Source organism: Gopherus evgoodei, chromosome 2 (assembly GCF_007399415.2).
Source record: "Gopherus evgoodei ecotype Sinaloan lineage chromosome 2, rGopEvg1_v1.p, whole genome shotgun sequence".
NCBI classification, from domain to species: domain Eukaryota; kingdom Metazoa; phylum Chordata; order Testudines; family Testudinidae; genus Gopherus; species Gopherus evgoodei.
The window spans coordinates 18,698,339-18,724,829 of record NC_044323.1 but is presented as its reverse complement, the minus strand read 5'-3'; the positions used below and the strand labels follow the sequence as shown (position 1 = coordinate 18,724,829).

The following is a 26,491-nucleotide window of genomic DNA, read 5'->3' as shown; positions in this document are numbered from 1 at the left end:
GTCAATTGAAAAATACTATTTCTTTTATCATTTTTACAGTGCAAATCTTTGGAATCAAAATATATATACTTTGATTTCAATTACAACACAGACTAGAATATATTTGAAAAGTAGGAAAAATCCAAAATATTTAATAAATTTCAATAGGTATTCTATTAACAGTGCGATTAAACTTGCCATCAATTTTTTTGAGTTAATCATGTGAGTTAACTGTGATTAATCAACAGCCCTACTAGGAAAGCATTTTTAACTGAAAGGAAGAAGAGACGTACCGCCCTAAAGTGCTCAAAAGGGCAACTTGTTAAGGCTTGTACGGTTGTTACATTTCCAAGTAGGCGAAGTGTGCATCAAGGAAGTGTTGATAATCTTTGCTGCATTGATGAACCTCTTCATGTGGATGAAAATCTAGTTTTGTCTAATTTCTGGAATCTAGAAGGTTATCTAGTGATGCAATTTCGACCTTGAGAGTACTACCATTTAAGATGCATTCCAATTCCTCTTGAAGGAATAACAGAATGCTGGAAATCTCACATTTGGGTGAATTTATGTTCTTGTATCTAGCAGTGGCAGAATTTTGAACAAAATCTGTCATAAGCCTAAGATGTAGAGTCTTTTCTAGAAGCGGGAGAGAGTAGCAATATCTTGTTTTGAGTAATCTTTTTTTCTTCTGCATCTCCCTTTCAAAACTCAAGCCATCAGACTTGTGTATCCAAGCCTAATTTGTCCTGGAGAGAGAAACGTTCCTTACACACCAGCACAAGAATTGGGTTTCTAGCACTGCCACCAAGCACCAGTGCGTTTAAGACCTTTTTGAGGCTGTGTTATGATGTTTCTTTCACTCTGATTTTCCTGGGTTATCTTATCTAAAAGAGGAATTAAGGTAGAAGACATACAAGATGCTCTTTAGCCAGTCCTAAGATGGATTCTACTGCTGTTACTTCTGTGTCCATTCCTTTGAAGTCTTGTAAATGTCCTAGGTTGGCTTTGGTCTGGTTCAAGATCTCAGTAAGGCAGTGGAGGAATTCCGAAGGGACACTCCATTCCCTTTGGATCATCTGTCTTTGATTGAGTTAGTCCATTTTTGTAGTTTTTCAGGTGTATACAATTTTGATACCACATCTTGTTCAGCCCTTTAGAACAGGGGTTGGCAATGTTTCAGAAGTGGTGTGCCGAGTCTTCATTTATTCACTTTAACTTAAGGTTTCACGTGCCAGTAATACATTTAAACATTTTTTAGAAGGTCTCTCTCTATAAGTCTATATATTGTATAACTAAACAATTGTTGTATGTAAACAAGGTTTTCAAAATATTTACGAAGCTTCATTTAAAATTAAATTAAAATGCTGATCTTATGCCGCCAGCCCACTCCCGGCCTGGGGTTCCATTCACCTAGACTGGCAGCGGGCTGAGTTGGGCCTGCAGCTGGGACCCAGCTGGCAAGGGGCCAGCAGCCAGAACCCCAGACTGGCAGTGGGCTGAGCGGGACCGGCGGCCGAGACCCCAGACTGGCAGTGGGCTGAGCGGCTCAGCCTACTGCCGGTCTGGGGTTCCCTCCACCGGCTCCTGCCAGCTAGGGTCCCGGCTGCCGGCCCCGCTCAGCCAGCTGCCGGTCTGCGGTCCCGGCCCTACCTATGTAGAGTGGGTAACTACCTTCTCCCTGATTTTAGCCCATTCTCTTCCTCTCTCTCTTTCTGTACTGAGCTGAGGGTGGGGTGCACTGAGCACAAGGCTGGGGGTGAAGGAGCAGGCTGGGGGTTGGGGTGTAGGGTCTGGCCAGGAGCTAGATTGAGGGACGGGGACTCAAGGTTGGGGCAGGAGGCTTGGGTGTGGAGCGCTTACCTGGGCAGCTCCCATTTGGTGCGGGGGTGTGTGCAGGAGCATCTGTTTCATGCGCAGGGCGGGGGTGGGGATGTTGGGGGTGCAAGAGTCAGGGCATGGAGTGTGGGGGAGCTGGGTATGTGGGGGGGGTGCCAAAAGCAGAGCTGGGGTTGTGGGGGGTGCAGGGCTCAGAGCAGAGGTCTGGGAGTGTGTGTGGGGGTTCAGGAGTCAGGGCAGGAGGCTGGGTAGGGGTGTGGGCTGGAGTCGTGGGGATGCTCCCAGCCCCCTGCCCTGAGTGGCTCACGGCTGGGGGCTGGAGGGGATGTGCCCTGATTCCACCCTCATTACCCAAGGCCCCTCCCTGCCTCTTCTTCAGAGCAGCGAGCACGCTGCGGCTGTGGTTCCACTTCTCCCCCACTCTCTCTTCCCCTCTCCAGGGCCATCAGCTTTTCGGCTGCAGGGAGGGGGAGGAGCAGGAACCCAGCATACTGGGGGAAGAGGCGGGGGAGGAAAGAGCTTGGCAGCCGGTGGAGGCTTCCCCGCAGCAGCAGCCGGCAGGACCAAGCTTCTGCCCCCTGCCCCTGCAGGAGAGCATGGTGGGCAGGGGGTGGAGAACAGCAGGTTGGTCCGGGCAGGATTTTTAATGGTACGTTGCTGCCTGCCAGGGTCCCAGCCGCCAGCCCGCTGCTTGCCTGGGTTCGGCACTGGGCTGAGCAGGGCCGGCGGCCGGGACCCCGGCAGACAGCAGCGTGCCATTAAAAATTGGCTTGCGTGCCATCGTTGGCACGTGTGCCATAGGTTGCCAGCACCCTGCATGTAGAACCGCAGTCTGACCTTATTAGAGAAATTTTTCTTTGAACGTGAGTTCCAGAAAGCTGATACGGTCATGTTCTTCCTCCTGTGACCAGTGTCTTTGTAATGACTCCTGATTCCACTGGGGACTCCCTGCCATCTTTGCAATGACTCCTGGCAGGCTGATATCCATTGTCAATGAGAGTGCCTTGCATGATTATTTCCCTGAATGATCACCAAAGTATCCACAGGCTTACTGATACAGAGAGTTTGGTAAATCTTTAGAGGTCTTGCTGCGTGTGTGGTTCCAGGTCCTGAACATGAATTTTTGAAGTAGTTATATGTAATAACTTGAGTTATTGGACTTGACTGTGCACAATACCATCATCCCTAAAATTAGCAAGCAGAAACCCTAAGATTACACTATGAGGCTTGAAATGAGCAAGCAGTTGTGATAATCTTTCCTTTCACAGTGTTGTTCTCCTTAAAACAGATCTTTCAGAGGTTTTCTAAAAATAAATATTGATAAATCTCCATCCAAAGTGTAACATCCTCCTATCTGTGTGAACCTTTATGTACACTTCATAATTCTGCCTGTCCAGCATATTTTAGTTGCTATCAGTGCAGAGTCAGCAATTCGCTGTGGACATGGCAAATGGAATACATAATTTAGTTGAACCCACCATCTTGAGCTCTGCCAGTAGATTATATGTGAGGAAGGTGACTTCTGACCCAAGGACAGCTATGATTTTAATTGTTAAAGAAATTGTTTTATCCAGGAATTCCAGCCCTTGTGAAGAGAGGGAAGAGTTTCACAGAGCTTAAAAGATGTCTTCAAAAGCTGAGTCTGGCTTTATGGTTTCTCTCAGTTTACAAGTTTATTTGCAAACTTTTATTCGTGAGGAACACAGCTTTACTAGAAAAACATGATTGTTCTGTAGATAGTAAAAAAATTTCAATATACTTAAAATAAGCATAATGTCTAAGGTTAATTGTTAAGTTTTTTCTTACTATAGTTTGTACTCTTTAACTATAGATTTCCATCACATCACATCACATACAAACTTCTTGTTACGTTGAAAATAACAGCTTCTTGAACAAGCAGTTGAGCCAAGAATCCATCAGCGTTGTTAAGCAATCTTATATGCTGCATTGGCAACCTAAAATAGGTGGCAAAGAAAACTTTAACCAATGCTGCAGGCAGGTTCTCTTGGCAAGTGTGTACAGTTTCTAGTGCAGTATATGTACTTTCTTTCACAGGCTCAGGAGATCCTCAGCACTGTATCTGGGCAGCTTTGATACCCAGACACTAATCCAGTCCCTATCAACAGATCCTGGAGCTCATAGTTCTGGGGGCTTGGAAGTGCATCCTGAATCTAGGACTAGAGGCAAAGAGAAAGTGTATGAAATTGAAGTATTATATTTAGTAGTGCAAAATAGTCTCTTCACTGATGAAAAATGCACTCTCCATCAACTTCCTTGTAGTAAAATGCATTCCTCTATCAGCCTTATCATTGTTGAAGTAAAATTTGGGCTTTAAAAGAGAGAGGAGAGATCCTGTAGAAACAATTATGACTGACATCTTCAGAAATCTGCAAATTAATACAATTTTTAATAGCCCACTTGGTAGTCCAAGTCATGAGAAAAGTTTTACTGTTGTTTATCTGTATTGCATTAGTATCTAAAGGCCCCAATCATGGATCAAAACCCATTTTATTAGGTGCTCAAACACATAACAGTGAGACTGTCACTGCCCCGAAGAGCTTACAATTTAAGTATAAGACAAGAAACAACATGTGGATACACAGACACTGGGAGCATAAGATAACAATGAAACAAATTTGGTCAGCATGAAAAGCAGTGGTCATAGCACATCTACTTAACCATACATTTTTTGTAGACATCATGACAGAGAAGAATTTTAACAAGCCATTTGATGAAGGGCAATGAGGTGGCTTTGCGGATTTTTACTGTGAGCTCCTGCTATGCATGAGGGGTGATATGAGAGTTAATCACAAAGATGCTTGTGAGAAATTTTCCCAAATGGGTGGCAAAGGCTGGCAACACTGGCAGAGTGAAGGCAGGAGTTGATGTTTCAATAGAGAATAAGTGATGATAGGTAGGACAGGGATAGGACAGAACAGCCTTAAAAACAAAGATGAGTCATTTGTTACGATCCAGTAGAAAAGGGAGAGAAAGTGGTGGGACACACACAGAGGGGTGGTAGGATGAAAGTGACTAGCCAGGAAAATGATCTTTGAAGCAACATTTTGAATGAATAAAGTGGGGCATGATTGCATTTGTCAAGGCCCTAGAGATGGAGGTTGGAGTCATCAAGATCCAAGAATATTCATGTTTACCCACCAAAAGTTTACATGACAAATCCATTTCACATTAGCTTGATGTTTCTGCTAAAATGATCAAGTGAGACAATTTTAAATACTGACATCTAAATTGCACATCTTTAGCTTTAAAGTTAATGTCCATGCTGAGGTGAATGGGGTAGTGCAGACCTGATCTATCGTTTGACTTGTCTGCAGATTTAGAAAGAGAACATTGCATCACTTCACGTTTGCAAGGTTGTCTTCACAACAAGAAGAATTGGAAATGTAATTATTACAATGAAATATTGTAGGAGGATACAATTATTGTGCCAGATGCGAAAAAGTTATGGCAAAAATGTAAACAGTTTATTGTGTAAAGATATATTGAAGATTACATGATGATGTTTAAATGTAAAAGTTTTTTAAATTTTTTTTTCAATTTTAAATTACAAAAACAAATTTTATAAAAACGTTTAAAATGAGTAATTTAAATGTTTGTCTTTCAGTAAATTCTTTGGATTCACTTGCACAAAAAAAATCTATATTGGACCCTTTAGTGCTGAGTTGGGAAGGAAATATTTTGTCTTTCTTATAAAAACCAAATGAATACATTCACACTTTAATTTTTTTTTCTCAACTAAGCCTTCAGCTTCCATGATGACTCTCACCATTCATGTAAGGCAAATAAATATAAAACCCAGACAAATAAAGTCCTTTTAACTGATGTGAAACCAGAATCATGTGAACACAACCCCTGTTTCCCCACTCCCTTTTGTCCTATTTGTTACTTATTTGTTGAGTCTAGTACACCATAGGAGGAAGGAGAACAGCCTGCTCTGCAGAGAGGAGACTGGCTCCTGGCCACCTCAGCCAGTAGACCTAGCTCCACTCTCTCGATCCGCCATCCATCCCTGTACTGGCAACAGAAAGTGGGGAGGAGCCACTGGTCCCCAAGCCTGGGAGGCTCAGAGCCATCACAACCAAGAGGAAGAGGTGTAGAGTACTGGTGGTTGGGAACTCCCTGCTGAAGGAGATGGGAGGATAGAATTAAAATTCAAAACCATCTTGACAAACTAGAGAATTGGTCGGAAATTAACAAGATGAAATTCAGTTAAGAGAGGTGCCAAGTACTTGTATACTAAAGAGAGAAAAATCAAATGCACACTTACAGAATGGGGAATAACTGGCTAGGCAGTATTACTGCTGAAAAGCATCAGGGAATTAGTGTCCAATTCTGAGCACCACACTAGGAAAGATGTGGACAAATTGGAGACAGTCCAGGGGAGAGCAACAAAAATGAGAAAAAACACAGAAAAATTGACTTCTGAGAAAAGGTTAAAAAAACTGGGCATGTTTAGTCTTGAAAAAAGAAGACTACAGGAAGCTGATGAATCTTCAAATATGTTAAAGGCTGTTATAAAGAGGATGGCACTCAATCAATGGTTCTCCATGTCCACTTAAGGTAGCACAAGAAGTAATGGGCTTAAACTACAGAAAGGGCAATTTAGGTTAGATATTAGGATCTACTTTCTAACTATAAGGGTAGTTAAGTTTTGGAATCAGTTTCGCAGGGAGGTTTTTAGGAACAGATTGAACAAACACCTGTCAGAGATGGTCTAGGTTTAGCTGGTCCTCCCTTAATGCAGGGGGCTGAACTGAAGGATTTCTCGAGGTCCCTTCCAGCTCTACACTTCTATTATTCTATGAAATTAGGGCCTGACTTTCCAACTGATGCCATATAGGCAGACCATTGTGCCAGTACAGCATCCTATTGATTCTGTGTAGATCTTATTGCAGAGTCAGGGTCTTGAATTGTAAATTCTTTAGAATACGGACATGTGTGTCTGCATGACAGCTACCCCAATGGCAATGTGACCTTCACTGGGGTCTTTAGGCATTTCCAGAAAGAGAGAGTAAATCAGAATGAGTGTAAAAGCAGCAAAGAATCCTGTGGCACCTTATAGACTAACAGACATTTTGGAGCATGAGCTTTCAACATGCATCCGACAAAGTGGGTATTCACCCATGAAAGCTCATGCTCCAAAACGTCTGTTAGTCTATAAGGTGCCACAGGATTCTTTGCTGCTATTACAGATCAAGACTAACACGGCTACCCCTCTGATATCAGAATGAGTGGGGTTTATCTCACTATATTGTAAGATCTTGATGGGGAAGGTCTGTGTCTTTTTTAAAAAAAAGGTCTAGTCAAAAGGTTTTTGGGGGAAAGGAAGCATAGGCCTTGGGGGTGCTCAGACCCCCCGCTCTGACCCACGTCCCACCCCCACCCGCCACCTATCCCCAAAGCCCTCATGCCATCCTGTGTCTTCCCACCCCCGCTCTGCCCCAGACCCTGCCCACACCCCACCCTTTCTCCCAAGTCTCCACCTCTTTCCCGCCTCTTCCCACCCAGTTCTGCCCCCTCCCCTGAGTGTGCCCCATTCCCGCTCCTCTCCCTTCCTCCCAGAGCCTCCTGCACACCGTGAAACAGCTGATTGCAGCGGGCAGTAGGAGGGAGGGGGAAGAGTTGAGTGGTGCAGCCTCCGGTGGGCAGGAGATGCTGGGGAGGAAGTGGGGGAGCTGGCAGCCAGTGGGTGTTAAGCATCTGCTAATTTTTTTCATGGGTGCTCCAGCCCTTGAGTGCCCAAGGAAAGACAGGGAAACCAAAAGAAATGTTTCATGGTAAGAATGCTGTAGAATCCTTTAGCAAGGGTATCTCTGAAACTAATGGTTGGGAAAGACATCATGGCTGTTAGTCTGCTAATATACTTGCTGCATTTTTATAGTAACGTTTATTGTCACTGTAAAATTGTATTATAATAAAGAAATATTTCTTCTTTGAGTGCTTGCTCATGTCCAATCCAAAGTAGGTTTGTGCTTGCTCTGAATTCCATCACCGGAAACATTTTTCTCTTGGTGATATCTGTCAGGTCAGCTCTGGTGCTCCCTGAAGTCGTGTCCTCACAGTTAGTATAGTTGGTAGTGGACTCCATTTAACAGGGTTAGCACTTCCATCATGCTTGGGTATGTCTTGGTCCCCACGATTTAAGCCGTGTGTGTCATGCCATCAGCAAATACTGGTTAGTCACCCACATTCCAGCTGCCTTAAGTATCTGAGGGAGGCCCACATGCAGGAGTGTTGCAGGATTTGCAAGGGATTCAGGCCCAGAATTAAGGAGGACAGCAACACCAGACTCAAGTATCCTTATGGAGGCAGCGCTTCGGAGCTGAGTCACAATGACTCAGCACCAAGTACTTCGGCTTCAGTGAGAAGTGCCCCACAGTCTCTAAAGGAGGTGCAGCGCCGTTCCGCTTCTCTGGAGCCAAGAAAAGACTCTGTCTATGGCCTGGCACCGACACTCATCCTTAGTGCCGAGGACAACAACGCCAGCATGGGATTCTCTGCACCACTCTCTATTGACGGTGCCAAGAAACAAGCAGAGAAAAACTGATCAGGGGAGATTCCCCAATCCCAAGGTCTGCAGGGCATAGAGATACTGATAGAGTGTGACCTGTGTTGGGCCACTCGGAAATGCCAGTGATGCGCATGGTACCACTGACTCCGGCCCCAGTAAAGGCGCCGTTGGACACTCTGCCAAGGGAGAGCCACCAGAGTTTGACAGCCCTAGTGCTTCCGTCCATGCCAGAGGCATTAGAGGCAGTGAGGGAGTTGCTGTCACTCCTGGTACCGCCATCCCCAGCCACTCAGGAGCTGACTGCGGTGGCACCGGAGGCAAGGACCTTTGTATCACCAAGACCCCAGATGCCATCAAAAGGGGCAGTGCCTATCTCCTTCCTCCCAGTACCGTTTACCAACACAAGTTGGCATCACCTCACCCTGGTCGCTGAGAAATGACTCCTTGGAGTCAGATTCTGAGGTGGAGTCATATGTCTCCTGCAGGAGCAGACACCACTCCAACCAACAATACCCAATGACTGAGATGAGCCAGGGCATTTCACCAATGACCTGGTCACCAGTGCAGTGGCAGATGAAACTACAGTGGCCATTTTGGAATGCCTGGACTTTTCAGCCAGTCCAGGGTCCACAGTCCACGAGGTCCTACTCCGTTGCATTGGGGTTGAGAACTCCCTCACTACCTCCCTTGGAGCAGGGACCAGGCCTCGATGCCAAGCCCAGTACTGAACTGCAAGACCCAGCCCCATGGGACCCATCCAGTGCAGAGGGCAAGGAACAAAGCCCCATGCCTCATTCCGCTTCCTCTTCTTCCAAAGAGAAGATGGCTGGAACAAGTATAGAGTCTTCCCAGACAGCAATAGGGTGCACTAGGAGCTCATCAGGAGGGTAACCCAGAACCTGGGTATCCAGGTCAAGATCTCTGAATCATCCCATGCTCAGGTCGACATTTTAGCAGCTTCAGGGCTATCTCGGCTGGCTCTGCCTTTGAACAATGCCATTCTGGACTCCATCAAGGCCTTATGGCAGACCCCTGTGTCCCTCCAATCTATTGCGAAGAGGATGGATAAAAAGTACTTTGTCCCTCCCAAGGGGTATAAATTCCTGTACACATACCAACACCCACCAGGCTTGTTGGTATTTTCAGCTGCAAATGAGCAGGAGTGGCAAGATCAGCTAGGGCCAACTCCCAAGGCCAAAGATGCCAAAAAATTAGACCTTTTTGGCAGGAAGTGTACTCAATTGGTGTCCACCAGCTCTGGATCGCAAACCAGCAAGTGCTCCTGAGCGGGTATGATTTCAACTCTTGGAGCACAATGGCAAAATTCAAGGAGCTTTTGCTGTAGGAGTCTAGGGATGAGTTCTTGGCCCTTGTTGAAGAGGAGAAATTGGTGGCAAAGGCATCCCTCTCAGCAGCTTTGGACACGGCAGACTCTTCAGCCTGATCCATGGCTTTGGCTATGGTTATGAGAAGAAGTTCATGGCTTCAGTCCTCGGGACTGCCCTGTGTGGTGCAGCAGACAGTGCAAGACCTTCTGTTTGAAGGCAAGTTACTCTTTTCAGAGCAAACAGACTTGAAGCTGCATAGTCTGAGAGAGTCTACGACCACCCTGAAATCCCTGGGGTTGCATACACCAGCTCCCACCAGGAATTATCATGAGCCCCAACCATTGGCCTGCTTCTATCCGCCACAGTAGAGACAAGACTATAGCAGGAAGAGTGGAGGCTATAAGAGGAGGTTTTTGTCCGAGTCCTCATATGTCCTAGTGCCTGCCCCCCTCCTCCCCCACCCCCTGAGATAATCAGTGGGATCTAAGAAAGCCTTTTGATGGGACACTCAGGGATGATGTACCAGGACAATATGTGGATCCAATTTCCCCTATTTTTGTTGACCGGTTGTCCACTTCTATCGGGCATGGATCCATATTATCTCAGATCGCTGGGTGCTATACAAGATAGAAATATAATACACCCTTCAATTCAGTTGTTCCCCTCCTTCCCACCCTCCCTTCCCATCCCTCTTTAAGGACCCCTTTCACGAGCAACTTCTAGATCAGGAGGTGCAAGTTGTTCCAAAGGGCAGGAACAGTGGAAGAGGTTCCACTGGAGTGAAGGGATTGGGGGTCCTAATCAGACCGATCTTGAACCTATGAAACCTCAACAGATTCATGAAGAAACTGACATTCCACATGGTCTCCTTGGTCTCCATTATCTCTTCTCTGGATCTAGAGGACTGGTACACTACTCTCAACTTGAAGGATGCATATTTTCATATTGTGATATTTCAAGGACACAAAAGGTTCTTATGATTTGTTGTGAACCACAAGCACTATCAATTTACTGTGCTCCCATTCAGCCTGTCAGTAGCCCTCAAGTTTTCATGAAGTGCCTGACAGTCATCGCAGCCTTCCTGAGGAAAAAAGGAGTTCAAGTCCACCCCTACCTTGACAACTCGCTGATCAAAAGTCGATCCAAGGCCCAGATGCAGGCAGATGTGGAGATAATACAGTCAACCTCCAGATAATATAGGACCTGGAGCGGTTGATAAATATGCAGAAATCTACCTTTTCCCCAGTTCAAAAGATAGAACTGGAACAGACTTCAAGTCGATCTAGTCCAGAGCCCTTCTCCCAGAAAACTTGTTCAGAGCACTTGGGGCACTCAGAGAGAGTCTGAGGAATCACCCCATCAAGAAACTGCTTAAAGCTCCTAGGTCATATAGCATCATCCACCTATGTGGTATAACATGTGAGATTACAGCTCAGATCTCTCCAGCCTTGGCTGGCGTCAGCATATGCCCTGGGCTGACACCATTTGGACAGGGTGGTATCGCTTCCTCTGTCCATGATTGCAACCCTTCTTTGGTGGCTAGACCTGCGGTCAGTACGTGCAGCAGGAATCCCATTCTCAAGGACCCAGTCATCAATGTCTCTCATCACACAATGGGATGGAGGGCTCATTTGGGGATCCACAGAACTCAGGGCCTCTGGTCCCCGAAGGAGCTCTCGTTACACATCAATGTGAAGGAACTGAGGGCAGTGCCCCTCGCCTGCCAGGGGTTCCAAACCCACTCGGAGGGCAATGGGCATGTCAATCCTTACACACAACACGACAGCAGGGCAAAGCACAATCCTCTCCCCTATGCCAGGAAGCTCTTCGACTGTGGGAATTCAGCATTGTCATAACCTAGTTGTCATAACCTAGTCCCAGATTTGGACCTTAGCGTCCAAAATATGGGGATTAGCATGAAAACCTCCAAGCTTAGTTACCAGCTTGGACCTGGTAAAGCTGCCACCACCCAAAAAATTAGAGTGTTTTGGGGCACTCTGGTCCCCCCAAACCTTCCCTGGGGACCCCAAGACCCAAATCCCTTGAGTCTCACAACAAAGGGAAATAAACCTTTTCCCTTCCCCCCTCCAGGTGTTCCTGGAGAGATGCACAGAAGCAAGCTCCGTGAATCTAAACAGAGGGATTCCACCCTCCCCGTTTCCAGCCTTGGAAAACAGAAGTACCGAGAGCTAATCTCTCTTCCCACCTCACCCAGAGGGAATGCAAAGTCAGGCTACTATATCTAACACACACAGATTTCCCCCTGACTTCTTCCTCCCACCAATTCCCTGGTGAGCACAGACTCAATTCCCTGGAGTTCCCCACTAAAGAAAAACTCCAACAGGTCTTAAAAAGAAAGCTTTATAAGAAGAAAGAAAAATACATAAAAATGGTCTCTCTGTATTAAGGTGACAACTACAGGGTCATTTGCTTAAAAGAAATATGACTAAACAGCCTTATTCAAAAAGAATACAATTCAAAACATTCCAGCAACTATACCCATGTAAATACAAAAGAAAAACAATAGAAACCTTACTGCCTTACTATTTTTGTACTTACAACTTGGAAACAGAAGATTAGAAGAGACAGAAATCCTCCCATAGCCGAGAGAGAGACAGGCACAAGACAAAGAACTCAGACACAAACTTCCCTCCACCCAGACCTGAAAAAGTCTGGTTTCCTGATTGGTCCTCTGGTCAGGTGCTTCAGGTTACCTCTTTCCAGGTGTAAGAGACATTAACCCTTAGCTATCTGTTTATGACAAGCATAGCCCACTCAATTCACCTTGAAGCCTCCTACTTTCCGGGCTCACAGAATGAGTTAGTGGATCACCTCAGCAGATCCTTTCCCAACCATTACGAATGGTCCATTTGCCCAGACATTGTAAGCACCATTTCCCAAAGGTGGGGAACACCCTAGGTAGATCCATTCACGACAAAACACAACAGGAAGTGTCTTCAGTTCTGCTCCTTCCTAGCCACAGCCTGGGCTCACTCGCAGACACCTTTCTCCTCCCTTAGACGGACCATCTCTTGTATGCGTTTCCTTCCATGCCTCTCATACAGAGTTCTGCTGAAGGTCAGAAGGGACAGGACGCATCCTATCCTGACAGCCCCAGCCTGGCCATGTCAGCACTAATTCACTACCCTCCTACATCTCTTGGTGGACACGCCAATCAGCCTGCCCCCGTTCCTGGGCCTGATCTCTCAGGACCACAGCTGTCTATGTAATCTGAACCTTGAGTCTGGAAGCTCCATGGCTGAATTCTGCAGAACTGATATACTCTGGGCCTGTTTGCAAGGTGTTTTTTGGGAGCAGGAAACTGTCCACTAGACCCACTTACCTAGCAAAGTGGAAGAGATTCTCAATCTGTTCAGGAACTGAGAAGCAGCAGGGCCCTATATACAGGCGCTATGAAGGTGTGGCTCCTGGGGCACCAAAGCCGACCCCAGGGATACCATGGGGGAAAGCTTTCTGGCAGCAGGCTCGGGGTGAGCACACACCTACACTGGAATGGACATGAGCAACACATCTTGAAGAACAGATATGGAAAGTTAGTAACTGAGGTTTTTTAAAAGAAATTTGCTCACTAGGCATGATTCCAAGCTCTCACTTTTGTGACTTTTATCTTGTTGCATGTTTGCTTCTTAATGTGAAGTAGATATTTAACTACAGGTGTTAATTCTTGCTGGGTTTTGCCCCAGGATCATCGCAAAAACAAACATTTTTAGGTTTGGGCAGGGGTGGGTAAATGTTTGCAAAAGCATACAATTTATGCCCAAACTAGTAAACATCATTTACTAAACAAAAGGTAAAGCAACAGTTGCACACAATCTTATGTAATCATTCCAATATTAAAAATAACATCTGTTTTTGTTTATACTTGTATTGCATTGTACTTTCAACCACTAATATAAAAAATATATATATAAAAAAAATCAGTGTGGAACACAGTGCCTGTTTCTAGAATGAAAAAATTCTTCATCTAGACTTACTAGTTTCTTCCTTCTCTGTCACACTGAAAATAAATTCAAATATATGACAGATGTGAGAAGTATTCAACTTTTTTGATGGCAGTTTAAATTGTCCTCATTGTTTAAATGATCACTGTTTACCTGAAGGCCCAAAGTACTTGATTTTTGACATTTTTATAAACTTTCTATGCATTATACAGTTTTATGCTAAGTTATAGTATTGAAAAGAACATCTAGTTATTGTATTCTAATAAGTTTGAAATAAAATGCAAAAATACACAAATCAGAATATAATGGTTTACCTAAAGTTAGTTGTGGAGGATTAGGATCAAGGACATATTCCTTTTCTGGATCTTCCTTTTTTGTGTGGAGAATGCTCTTTTTTCTTAGTCCAGTATATACTACTGCTCTGACCATCTCTTTGTTCACAGGTTTATAAATGTTCTTTTTATTCATTAACTTTGATTTAAAAGGATCTGCTAATGAAAGATCCTGGAGCTGTAGGTTATGTAAAATATGATCTTGTAAAGCAACTGCAGTAACAGCTAAAGTATCTCGTTTGGAGGAACTGCCCTAAAAAAAATTCCATAATTATTAATATAAATGACTTGCATACGTGTACATTATCTACAGTATATTAAAAAAGAAAAGCTCAGCCTTTAGCCAATGATGTTTTAATTTGACAAAGATTTTTATACATATACAACTCCCATGCTTGAAGTCTTACTAATATACAATTACCATAATATGAAACTTAAGGTTAGGATGTGTCAGTAACATCAATCTTAACTTATAAAGTCAAAAGAAATGTTTGATTTATGGTTTATATTAAATAAAATAGCAGTAATTTTTAACTTTTAATTACTGAACCCATAATTATTATATGCAATAAACTCATTATGAACTATAAAAGCTTGACATGCCTAAACATATTTTGCCTCAGTATAATTAAAAACAATCCCAAGGCTAATCTTGCCTTTCAGAGCCCTGAACATAAACAAGTACTTGTAAGTATATATTACTTTTAACACACTAAATGGGCCTATCTATACTCAGTTCAATTTTTTGTAATGCTCACTCCTTTTAGCATAAAATATGACCTGTGCACCTTGTAGTTGTTTTTAGAACTGTGAACTGAAGTCATTGATGAACTACTTGTCTTCAAAACAGAATAATGATGCTCCATTGACAGGGACAATTGACAGCATATTTTGTAATATCTTGTAGTTCTAAAACCAAAAATACAAAAGAATTAGTAATGTTTTTGATCAACAGAAATACTCTCATTGACAGTACAGCGGAAGTATACAAAATTAATGTTCACTATTTTCTACACCTGTGGAGAACAAGCGGTTAGCACAACACACACAATAGTACTGAAAAAATTAGCTCCATGTAACCAAAAGTAGATTGTGACCCCTCTGCCCCCACAAACTCCAATGTACTGCACATGCTGTATACAGTATATTTTTGAATAGGAGCTAATGGATCTGTCGTGGAAACCTGTCTTTATATCAGCTTTTTAGATTATTTGTATTGTGTTAGCACCTAACAGCCCCAGTCATGGACCAGGACCCCATTAAGATAAGCACCATACAGACACACACACAGACAGACGCATACACACTTCTCTGGAAGCTACTTCAACATCTGTTGGCAAATCATCCTCCTTCCTTTTCCCCCTTCTCAATTTGGGTACCTAGGTCTCTGTTCTGAGCCTTCTCCTCTGTTTTCCTATCCTTGGCTGAATTCATGTGGTCACTGAGCTGAATTCTCTTTGCTGATGACTTTCAGGTATATTTGTTCACGCCTGACCTGTACTCTGTGTTTCGATATAGGTTGCCAATTTTCCCGGGAGTCTCCTGGAATCAGGCTCTATCTCCCGGAGGCTACTGAAGCCAAACCGAGAGATTTTAGGCTGATAAAAGTTCAGTGGTGCAGCAGGGCTAAGGCAGGCTCCCTGCCTTCCCTGGCTCCATGCCGCTTCCAGAGCAGCCAGCACATCCCTGCAGCCTGGGGCAGCAGTGGCCGGCAGCGGTCTCTGTGTGCTGACTCTGCCTCCGGTGCCAACTCCACAACTCCCATTGGCTGGGATCTGCGGCCAATGGGAGATGCGGGGGGTGCGTGCAAGTAGGGGCAGCGCGCAGAGCATCCTCCTCCCCCACCATCCTGGGGCCACAGGGACTTGCTGGCCGATTCTGGGAGCGAGTAGGCAAGGAGCCTTCCTTAGCCCCACTGTGCCACCGACTGGGAGCTGCCTGAAGTAAGTGCTGCCTGGCAGGAGCCCTGCACCCCCAACCTCATGCCCCAGTCCTGAGGCCCCTCCCAGAGCCAGCACCCCATACCCCCTCTGCACCCTGTCCCAGCCCAGAGCCCCCTTCTGCACTCAAACTCCCTCCCAGAGCTTGCACCCCACACCCCCTCTCTGTACCCCAATCCGCTGCCCCAGGCTCAGCCTAGAGCCTCTTCCCACACTCTGAACCCCTTGGCCCCAGCCCAAAGCCCACATCCACTCCCACATCCCAACCCCCTACCCTGTGAGAGTGAATGAGGATGGGGAAGAGCAAGCGATGGAAGGAAACGGGATGGAGTGAGTGGGGAGGGGCTTTGGGACAGTGGGTGGGGCAAGGGTGTTTGGGCATGTGTGATTAGACAGCTGGCAACTCTACTTTGAGATCATATTTTGTTGCCTCCCTGACTGCCTGTATTGGATTGTTTATTGTTATCTTAAACTCAGCATGGCCAAATTTAAGCTCATAATCTTTCATCCCAAAGCTCCACTATTTCCAATCTTCTTTACCGTTAATGATACCACTATCCTCTGTCATGTAGGCCTGTAATTAATTTGGAGATGTCTCTGACTTCTCCCTTTCCTTCTCTCCCCACATCAAGACTATAGTCAACTCATGTTGCCTTTTTCCTCCTCTATTCAAAATCTGGCCTTTCATTTCCACCCCAAATAGAAAATCCTCCAAATTCCTTGTCCCTACCCATATCATCTCCCACTTTCATTACTGCAATCTCCTCCCCTGGTCGTCTTCATACTAACCTTATGGTTCCATTCCATCCAAAATGCTGTTGCCAAAGGCTACCTTCTTATCTGTGACTATAACTAGACACCATTTACTCGCTGTGCTGGTGCGCATCTAATTAAAACTTCTTGTCCTTGACTTCAAGGCTGTATGTCGCACAACCCCTGCCTGAATCTTGGACCTGGATGTGTCTGTGTTGCTCCCCATCAATCTTTCTGCTCACTAATGACTACACCTTCAATATGCTTTTTGTATCCTCCTCTCACAAACATTTCTGTGCCTTCTTCCCCGCTGCCCTTTGTGCTTGGAATGCCCCCACAAACATGTCCATCAAGTCCACTTCCCTTATCACATTCAAATCCCTCCTAACAACTCACCCACTTCTGCTGTTTTACCAATGGAAAAATTAAGGGAAGTCAGATAACACCAAAAAAAGGGGGAAGAGAACCTTGAAGATGAGTGGTGATAACAAATAATAGAGAAGGAGTGGAACGAGAAAAGACAAGGTTACAGTGATAGAATCACTAACTGGATTTTGCCATGTATATTAACCTATTTATTTTGGACATTATAGAAGTGAGTTATGGATTTGAATGAAAAACACACTACAATCACCTGATGATGAGGCTATTATTTTAGAATTGGAATCATTAATCTACATTAGGATTACAATTGTCTCCATCTTGACTGCGGTAGTAATAGAAGCAACTGTGCACCTCAGTGATGGGTAAAGACTGCAGCATGACTAACCAATCTTGTTGAGGCTCAGTCTAGATCATTTGGACGTGATAATGGTAGGTTGGGGAAAATAACCAGAAGACATGATTGTGGTTCTATTCTCCTTCAACGAGGTTGTGCATCCGTCTTCCATTACCAGAGTTATTCATATAGAGTTCTGGATAGTATCAGTAGCTAGGATTGCTTTCCTCTATTTATGCTTGGTCAAAAGAGCCAATTTCATTTCCAGACCATACCTAATGAAAACCTTGCTGTTGTCATCCATGGCTTTGTCACTTCAAAATTAGACTATTACAATGTGTTCTCTGTAGACCACATCCATAAACTTATTCAGAAACTTAAAATGGTATAGAGTACAGCCATCTTTTTAATGAGTTGAGAATTTCACAAGGAGTACTTCATACCTGTGCTTCATGATTAGGGCCCTACCAAATTCATGGTCCATTTTAGTCAATTTCATGGTCATAGGATTTTAAAAATAGTAGATTTCATGATTTCAGTTATTTAAATCTGAAATTTTACAGTATTGTAATTGAAGGGGTCCTAACCCAAAAAGGAGCTGGGGTGGGAGTTGCAGAGTTATTCTAGAGGGGGGTTGTCGTACTGCTACCCTTACTTCTGCGCTGCTGGTGGTGGTGGCAATGTGGGCAGCCAAAGAGTGGTGGCTGCTCACCAGGAGCCCAGTTCTGAAGGCAGTGCTGTTGCCAGTAGCAGCACAGAAGTAAGGATGGCATGGCATGGCATGGCATTGTCACCCTTATTTCTGCACTGCTGCCTGTAGACTGGGACCTCAGTTAGCAGCCATCACTCTCTGGCCACCCTGCTCTGAAGGCAGTAGCACAGAAGTAAGAGTGGCAAGACCATGACCCCCCTAACATCACCTTACGACTCCCCTGCAACTCCCTTTTGGGTCAGGACCCCCAATTTGAGAAACGCTAATCTCCCTGTGAAATCTGTATAGTATAGGGTAAAAGCACACAAAAGACCAGATTTCATGGGAGAGACCAGATTTCACTGTCCATGACATGTTTTTCATGGCGGTGAATTTGGTAGCGCCCTATTCATGAGCTGTTGCTTGGCTTCTGAGTTGAATTTAAAGCACAGACTATATAGTAATAATAATTTTCCCTTCTCTTTATTATGGAATGAAAGCTGTCTCAATATTTAAAGTGACACAGGTCATATCTTCACAATAATTTACTTTACATCTTTTATGAATTAAAAAAAAACAGATTTTTTCGTTTTAGTTGTAGTGGAAACTGTTGAAACAAACAATACTCCAAACACTCCCTTGCTTGTTTGTAGTCCAAACACTGCAGCATTTTCCAAGTACAAAGAGCACCTAAATATGGAATAAACTACAAGCTGATTATAAACAAAAGTGAATTACCTGGCTCACCTACATCCACTGCTCAAGCTTGATAGAAATAAACAAACAAAAACAGGATAAGAAGTGAAGAGTAAACTAGATATAACAAAAAGTTCCCTATTAACAGTCTCAGGTATTATGTATAACAGGGGTTGGCAACCTTTCAGAAGTGGCATGCCGAGTATTCATTTATTCACTCTAATTTAAGGTTTCGCGTGCTGGTAATACATTTTAACATTTTTAGAAGGTCTCTTTCTACAAGTCTATAATATATAACTAAATTATTGTTGTATGTAAAGTAAGTAAGGTTTCTAAAATGTTTAAGAAGCTTCATTTAAAATTAAATTAAAATGCTGAGTCCCCCGGACCGGTGGCCAGGACCCGGGCAGTGTGAGTGCCACTGAAAATCAGCTTGAGTGCCGCTTTCAGCACACATGCCACAGGTTGCCTACCCCGATGTATAACTTAGGGAAGGACATTAAAAGACTGTTTTTTAACCTAATAATTGACCCTTAAAAAGCCAAGTCTCTCAAGAACTAAACCAACTCCCACTGGAAAAAAAACAGGAAGATTTCCATTAACTTTCATGGGAGTTGGCTCAGTGAGACATCATACAATTACCATCACAACTGACACTCACTTTTGACAGGCTCAGTAACAAGGCCAACAATTGCAAAGGTCATGGACAATGAACTACTCCTACCTGGAGGTGGTTTATTCCGGTTAAAGCTGAGTTATGTTGTTGGAGATTTTAGGGATTGCCCCAACTAGTGCTGTATCTGTTTGGTGGACTGAAAGGATTTGTTTTTTCAGAGATTAATTGACCTTCTGTTCCTCTTCTCAAAATATGTTAAAACTATCTCTGACTAAAGAATCTCTTATTGTAAAAACAAGTTTTGAACTAAAAATTTAAAAATATAATAAAATCTATTTTAACTACTGCAACATGTTAATTACTAATTTAAAAAAGTGCACCAGGCTGCCAAAAGATCTCCTCAAATCACTCTTTATAAAGTCTGTGTAGAACTGATAAATGAAATTGTTTTTAATTTATTAATGTAACTTCTGTTCACCATCCACACTACACTTGCCTACACTGTAACTTCTGTTCCATATTGTAATTCAAACCCCATTTTAAAACACTTACTCCATTTTGTAAAAGCTTCCTCCAACCTTCATTTTTGCAAACCCTGCTGTAATCTTATTAGTTTAGTTTAGATGTGTGAATGAGGTATGTATGGATGACGGAATCAACCTCCAGCCCCAGCCTGTCCTGATGAGATAAAGTTCAAATACCAACGGCTGAAGACCTAGATAACAGCCCTAAACAAAGTAAGAAGCATCCACCCTAAAAAGAAAAGGGCAACGGAACAACAGAAGGAAGAACAAAGCCAGATTCAAGGCTGAAAGTCACGCCTGCAATTGATGGGTGATCAATCTAAACCCAGAGGCAGGGTGACACAGCAAGACCTATAGGCTTTGAATCCAAACTAAACGCCTATAAAAAAGATGGGTGAGATGAGAGGCTCTGGGTAACATTCTGCTGCCAACATAGAAGGACATCAGTGCCTGCCCAACAGAGATCCAGCTTGTCCTTGGGCCTGGCTTTCCTGGCCAGTTAGCCGCCACAAGCTACAAACCCAAGCTACAAAATCAAGCTATGAACTTAAGCTATCTTCAGGACTGGTAACTATGCAGCAGCTGCAGAACATCTGATGGGTGTGTGTGTGTGTGTGTGTGTGTGTAGGTATTAGGTATAATGTGTGTGTATAAGAATTAAGATATTAGTTATTAGTCATAAATCAAATCGTTATCATAATAAATGTGGCATCTTTGTCTTGTCCCCTTTAATAACATCCTGCTGGTTTTTACTGGTCTAATATAATTGGTATAACATCTGTGTAGTGCTATTCTAACCACTGATTTTTATGATAATCAATCATTTGAATTTCTATAGCACCTTCCATCCCTGGGCCACAGAACTTTGCAATCATGAGGCAAATTAAATGTTGCTGACTATTCCCATTTTACAGAAACCACCTATTCACCTGCCCTACCCACCTCTTTCTCCTTCTCATCCTTAAACACATCAGATCCCATAACAGTAGCCCCATCTTTGCACAAGTCTCCCTACTGCACACTGGTTCATGTCATGTGTCTCCCTCATTTATCAACCCTCCCACTCATCTCCCACAGAATCAGCCCTCCCTTCTCATCTGCCTTTGCTTCTCCCTTCCCCCCACCCTCAGTCTCTCTCCCTACAATGGCCTCTGCTCCTGAATGCACCCAGCACCTCTCTCCTTACTGGCTCCTGTTTTCCCCAGCAGGCTCCTGTCCTCCCCATTGCACACTGCCCCCCTTATTGGCCCCCCGCTTCCTCAGCTCACTAATGGCCTCTGCTCCCTCCATCACAGTGCTCCCCCTTACTGGGCCCAGCATCCCCACATCACACAGTGCCCTGCTTATTGGCCCCTGGTTCCCTCCAATCCAACGGCTCCTGCTGGTTCCCACCCACCCAATGGCTCCTGCTCTCCCCATCACACATTACCCCTCCCCCTTATTGGCCCTAGCTTCCTCACCCCCATCCAAGCCATGGCCCCTGCTCCTCCACCACACACCCCATTGGCCTCCCTGCCCCCTCTTAGTGGCTCCTGTGGTCAGCCCCCGATACAAACACCCACCCTGCCAGGGGACTCTGCAGCACCCCTGGGCTCGTCCCCTGGAGACTGTTACTGTCTTTTTAACACCAACCTGCTCCTGTCGCCGCGGTCGGCATCGGGTTGCTTAGCAACACAACGCCCAAGCTTTATCACAGCCCGCCCCCACGCCAACGCGAGGTAGAAACCGAGGCGTACGCGTGCGTGGCGCGCAAGTGGGCGAGCGGAACGTCAGGGCGGCGAGGGCGTACGCAGCCCGGAAGTTCATGTAGCGCGAGGGAGGAGTGTGGAGCGTGGGCGTGAGGCACTGATGCTTTGCCTCTGGAAAGGACAGGCCAGAGGCACGTGGGCACTGCCCCAACGGTCGGGGTGTCCTCCTGCCCCTGGGTGAAGCTGCGCCTTTCGAACGCACGCGGAGCTCTCCGGCCGGCGGGCGGGCCAAAGCGGCGCGCGCGCCCTGCGCGATGTTGGGCGGTTTACTAAGCGTTGCGTTGCCCGCGCTACCTCCTTTTGGTGGGGGCCAACTGCGCCCCCACTGGGTGAGAGGCAAGGCCCTGTGCTGAGCCACCCTGGACTTGGGGGCTCCTTAGCTCTGGTCAGCCTGTTGCGACCACATATGGGGCACTGATGAAAGCTGGGTGGGAAAAGGGGTGGGGAGTAGATTTCATTATTGTGTCCCCATTTTTTGTCAACATTTGAACTTTAAACAACATTTAAATTGCAACAAAAAAATCTCCCCCCCCCTTTTTTTTCCTCCTTCACACCTTTTCTCTCTCAAACAGTAGTTTTGCTGCAGTCCCCTCCCCCACCCCACCCCCGGACTGCCAGGCAGCACTGCCCATATAACTTAGCACTCCTGGCCAGCACACAATTGCTGCTCGGCAGAGAGGTGCCCACCCTGGATCCCTGCAGCAGGCTGCCCCCACCTCCACAATTGTGTATATTTTCATATCTGTGGATTTGCTATTTGGATTTTATTCTGGTTCCTACATCTCTGGTGCTGCTTACTTTTCCCAACAGCGTTTCTTGCACTTACCTGTATGTGTGTTTGTAACACAGACTCCACTCTTATGTTCCATTGTAATTACTACACTCAGCTTCAGTTAATATATCTGCCTGAAAAAAAGTTTTCTTCTGTTTTGTCCTATTGTGATATTTTTTGTGCTGGGGAAGTTGGAGCAAAACTTGTTCAGCTGTTTTGAGCTAGCTATCAGAAATAAACACTTTTAAAAAAAAAATCAGATTTTGTATGTAGAAACAGTTAGCTTTAAAATATCACTTTGGCAAACCTATTCATAGATGATACAGTCAGAAGCAGCCATTGTGGTTCTCTAGTCTGATCTCCTGCAGAACATAGGCTCTGAGATTTCTCTGAATTAATTCTCTTTTGATTAAAGCATAATTTATCATAAAACTATCTTAATTTAAAATTTTCCAGCAATGAAGGTTCCACCACCACTCCTGCTAAGTTCTTGTAGTGGTTTCTCAGTGAAATAGAAACAAGGTATTACTATTTACTTTGTAAGAGCTTGTAAAGAATTAGGTCTTGAAGGCCTCAATTCCATAAATACTTTCACTTGTGTTTAACTTTATTCACATGACTAGTCTCTGACAGTGGCACTCTTCTCATGCGTAAGTGATTGTAGGCTCAGGGCCTATGTTTCCATTTCTTTTTGGTGCTGAAAAGGGTACATCAAGTCATGTAAGCCATTTTGCTGCATCACTTTGCATACAGTTTCAGATTTTTGAGGGCAGAAACATCCACTACTTCTGCCCTTTGGGTTTCAGTGAAAATATTCCACAGAGCAGGGCTTTTCGTTTACCATCACAGACAATTTATTGTCACACAAAGGAAGCACCAGAACAAATATATCCAGAACTGCTGGTAAGAATAGTTGATTAATCTAGGCTTTTTTGGCTGGTTTTCTGGTTATCCTTTACACTTAGATCCCATTTTCCCTCAAATGGACTGGGCACATTAAATCAGGTCCTTAGTCCATGAGCAGCTTTTCCTCCATCTGGCTGGTTTAACCAGTTTTCATTGCATTTTAAAAAGACCAGCCAGTCAGAGGGCAGTTTACTCATAAAAGCTGATCCAATCTCATTCTGGCCTTCTCCTGTCTTCCCAGTTGCTTCTAAGGTATAACCAGGGCCAGCTCCAGGCACCAGCTAAAGAAGTAGGTGCTTGGGGCGGCCAATACCAAAGGGCTGCCCTCTGGCCGCTATAGGGGCAGCACGTCCAGGCCTTTGGCAGCAATTCGGCTGCGGGTCTCTCAGTCCTTCTTGGAGCGAAGGACATGCCGCTGAATTTCCGCCAAAGAGTAGAGCGGCGCAATCGCGCTGCCGCAGCTTTTTTTGTTTTGCTGCTTGGGGCGGCAGAAAACCTAGAGCCGGCCCTAGGTATAACCTATTTGTCTATGTGGAAAGCTTGGAATACCACAGTAGTGGTCATCTCCTTGTTACTCTCTCTTTCTGCTCAGAGATGTTCCTAACATATTTACAAACTAAAATAGAGTATTTTGTGACGTATTACAGAAGTGCATGCAGTGTAGTTGTAGCCATGTCAGTTCCAGGATGTTAGAGAGACAAGATGGGTGAGGTAATATCTTCTATTGGACTAACTTCCATTGGTGAGAAAGACAAGCTTTTGAACCACATAGAACTCTTCTGTGGGTCTGGGAAAACTAGTCCGAATGTCACAGCAAAATGTAAGATGTAACAGGCTGTTTAGCACAGTAGTTTTCAACCTGTGGTCTTTGGATCCCCTAGAGTCCTCAGAAAATGTCTAAGGCAGCGTTTCTCAAATGCGGCCATCAGGGTTTTTTCTTGTGGCCACAAGTGGCTTTCTTGTGGATGTGATGGAGTGGGGATGGGTGGCTAAATAGTGGCCCCTCCTGCTCCCTGTTGCTCCTGGATGCTCTGCCTTGGTGTTGATTGCTGGGACCACCAGTAGGGGTTGGGCTCTGCCCCCCTCTAGAGACACCTGGAGCACAGCGCTGGAGGAGCAGGCAGCCAGTGAATTCCCCACCTTCCCAGGGAAGTGGGGCTCAGGCTTTGGGCGTCAGCTCTGGGGTGATGGGATTGCAGGTTGTGGCTGAGGGGCTTCAGGCTCCAGCTCTGGGCTCTGGCTGTGCAGTGGCAGGCCCCAGGCTCTTGCTGTGGGGCTTCAGACTCCAGCCCCTTACCCACCCACCCCCATTGCCCCTGCTGCCTCCCCAGCCCCCCCCCCCATCCAGGGCTTAATTTGTCTCCAGGCTTACCAGAGCTGAATAAGTCTGCTGTGAAAAGTGATACTTGCATTTTTATTAATATCACTTTTCACAACAGACTTACTAGCTAACAATAAATAAATTACAATGATTTGGATATGTGTATATTCCTATTTACTTGAATTTCCTAAAGCTAATTAAGTATTTTAGGGGAAAGTGTGAGATTGGCCACCAGCAAGAGTGGGTGGCTGCACTCTGAGGACAAAAAATTTGTCCTGAGAACTCCTGGTCTAAGGGTTCTGCAAAAGGTTGTTGTTACCATAGAACAGTGATTTTCAGCCTGTGGTCTGCACACCTCTGTGGGTATGCAGAGAATGTCTAAGAGTTCAAAAGGCGTCCGCACTTCCATTTGACATTTTTAGGGGTCTGCAAATTAAAAAAAGGTTAAGATGCACTGGTTTAGCGTAAGTAATTAGGACATATTGTAAGGAACCATTCAAGGTACTCGGGTCCACTCTACCTTCAATAATACAGAAATAGCATTTCAATATATTTAATTGTCCCTCTTTTTTATAGATACATTTGTTGGAAAATAGAAGAGAAATTGCTTTTAAAGTCATCCAGATAGAAAATAGGTGGTTGATCTGTTGATGTATTTCTTTTCAGCAGATATAAATATCTTCTCAAATTACAAATCTGAACTAGCAGAGGGAAAGATTATAAACAGGTATTTGTATGTGTATATAATAGCCACCATCTTCAAGACTATTAAAGTATTAAAGCAGCCACCTTAAAAATGACTAAAACAGTTATTTTTATAGATATGGGGGAGAAAATAATAGAACAACCACTTTATGAAGCTGCAATTCAGTAGGTGAAAAACAAAACAAAAAAAATTAAACATGACACAATAATACCATATGAAAGTGCTCTCCAGCCTGAAGAAAAGAGAGCTCTTTATTCTTCCAAAAAGCACACAGTTAGAAGTCAATGAAAACATCAGCAGTGCTACCTCATTGAAAGGAACCAGAAAATGTGTCTTCAGATATCCTAAGCAATACCAAGATTAAAGTTAAAAGATTTCCATTCTTAGAGATCTTACAATACCTCAGTGTTTGTGTTTATTTGCAAAATGAGGTAACCCATTGCTGCAATACAAAAATCACCTGCATAATTAATTATTGGTATGGATTAACTGGGGAAATTTATTTCTGGTGTAACTACATTGGCTTCATTAGATTTTTACCAGCCATGAATTTGATCCAGTATGTTGGTGACTTTTAGGTATAACATTACACGTTTTTGTTGTAATAGTGAGCATGTGTCCTCAATAGCCAGCAACTGATTCTTTTAAAAGTTGCAAATAGGAGTCTTTTAAAGAAAAAGTTTTCATATGCTTCTATTTTTATTGTACCCAACTAAATTCGTCCCGTATAGTTTATAAAGTTTTCAGTAATAATGACCCCTCTGATTCAAGGCTACTATGCTTTGATTGAAATTAAAAGAAGATCAATGTCATATCAGTTTGTTTTTTTTTAACTCTGACACAGTGCTTAATTTGTGCTGGGGCTTGCCAGGGCTGAGCCCCGACACCTCTAGGCTTGGCAGTTAATAGCCCCAGTACTTCTAGGCTTGCTGCATCAGTTATGAAAGTAAAAAAATTGCTTGAGCCCTGGCACCATTTTCATTACAAATTAAGCACTGCTCTTACAGTAGTTTAATTTTCATATGGCTGCTAAACTGAAATGTTTGTATTAGCTGACACACAGTCAGGAATAAGTTAATATTCACATTGCAGTCTTCTAGAGAGAAACATGCCTCTTTAGCTGCCATTTCT

The 26,491-nt window shown here is 44.3% G+C and overlaps 1 protein-coding gene and 1 long non-coding RNA gene across 3 annotated transcripts in view; one reads left to right on the top strand and one right to left on the bottom strand.

Annotated features, from left to right (window-relative positions):
* Nucleotides 1-21,643, bottom strand: part of RNF32 (ring finger protein 32) — a 59,420-nt gene extending 37,777 nt beyond the window's left edge. Inside the window, exons 1-3 of one of the 2 annotated variants that reach the window (XM_030550103.1) lie at nucleotides 21,540-21,643; nucleotides 14,758-14,878; nucleotides 13,952-14,222 (exon numbers count right to left, since the gene is read on the bottom strand). In XM_030550103.1, the coding sequence (XP_030405963.1) occupies nucleotides 13,952-14,222; nucleotides 14,758-14,835 (349 nt within the window). In that variant the 5' untranslated portion in view covers nucleotides 14,836-14,878; nucleotides 21,540-21,643. Of the gene's footprint in view, nucleotides 1-13,951; nucleotides 14,223-14,757; nucleotides 14,879-21,539 lie in introns of those variants that run through there. The other variant, XM_030550102.1, reaches the window with a different exon arrangement.
* Nucleotides 1,728-24,882, top strand: LOC115645441. Its single transcript, XR_003998742.1, has 3 exons — nucleotides 1,728-1,869; nucleotides 13,721-13,729; nucleotides 24,872-24,882. It is a non-coding gene; the product is annotated as an uncharacterized LOC115645441 (long non-coding RNA).
* The last annotated feature ends 1,609 nt before the right edge of the window (nucleotides 24,883-26,491 follow it).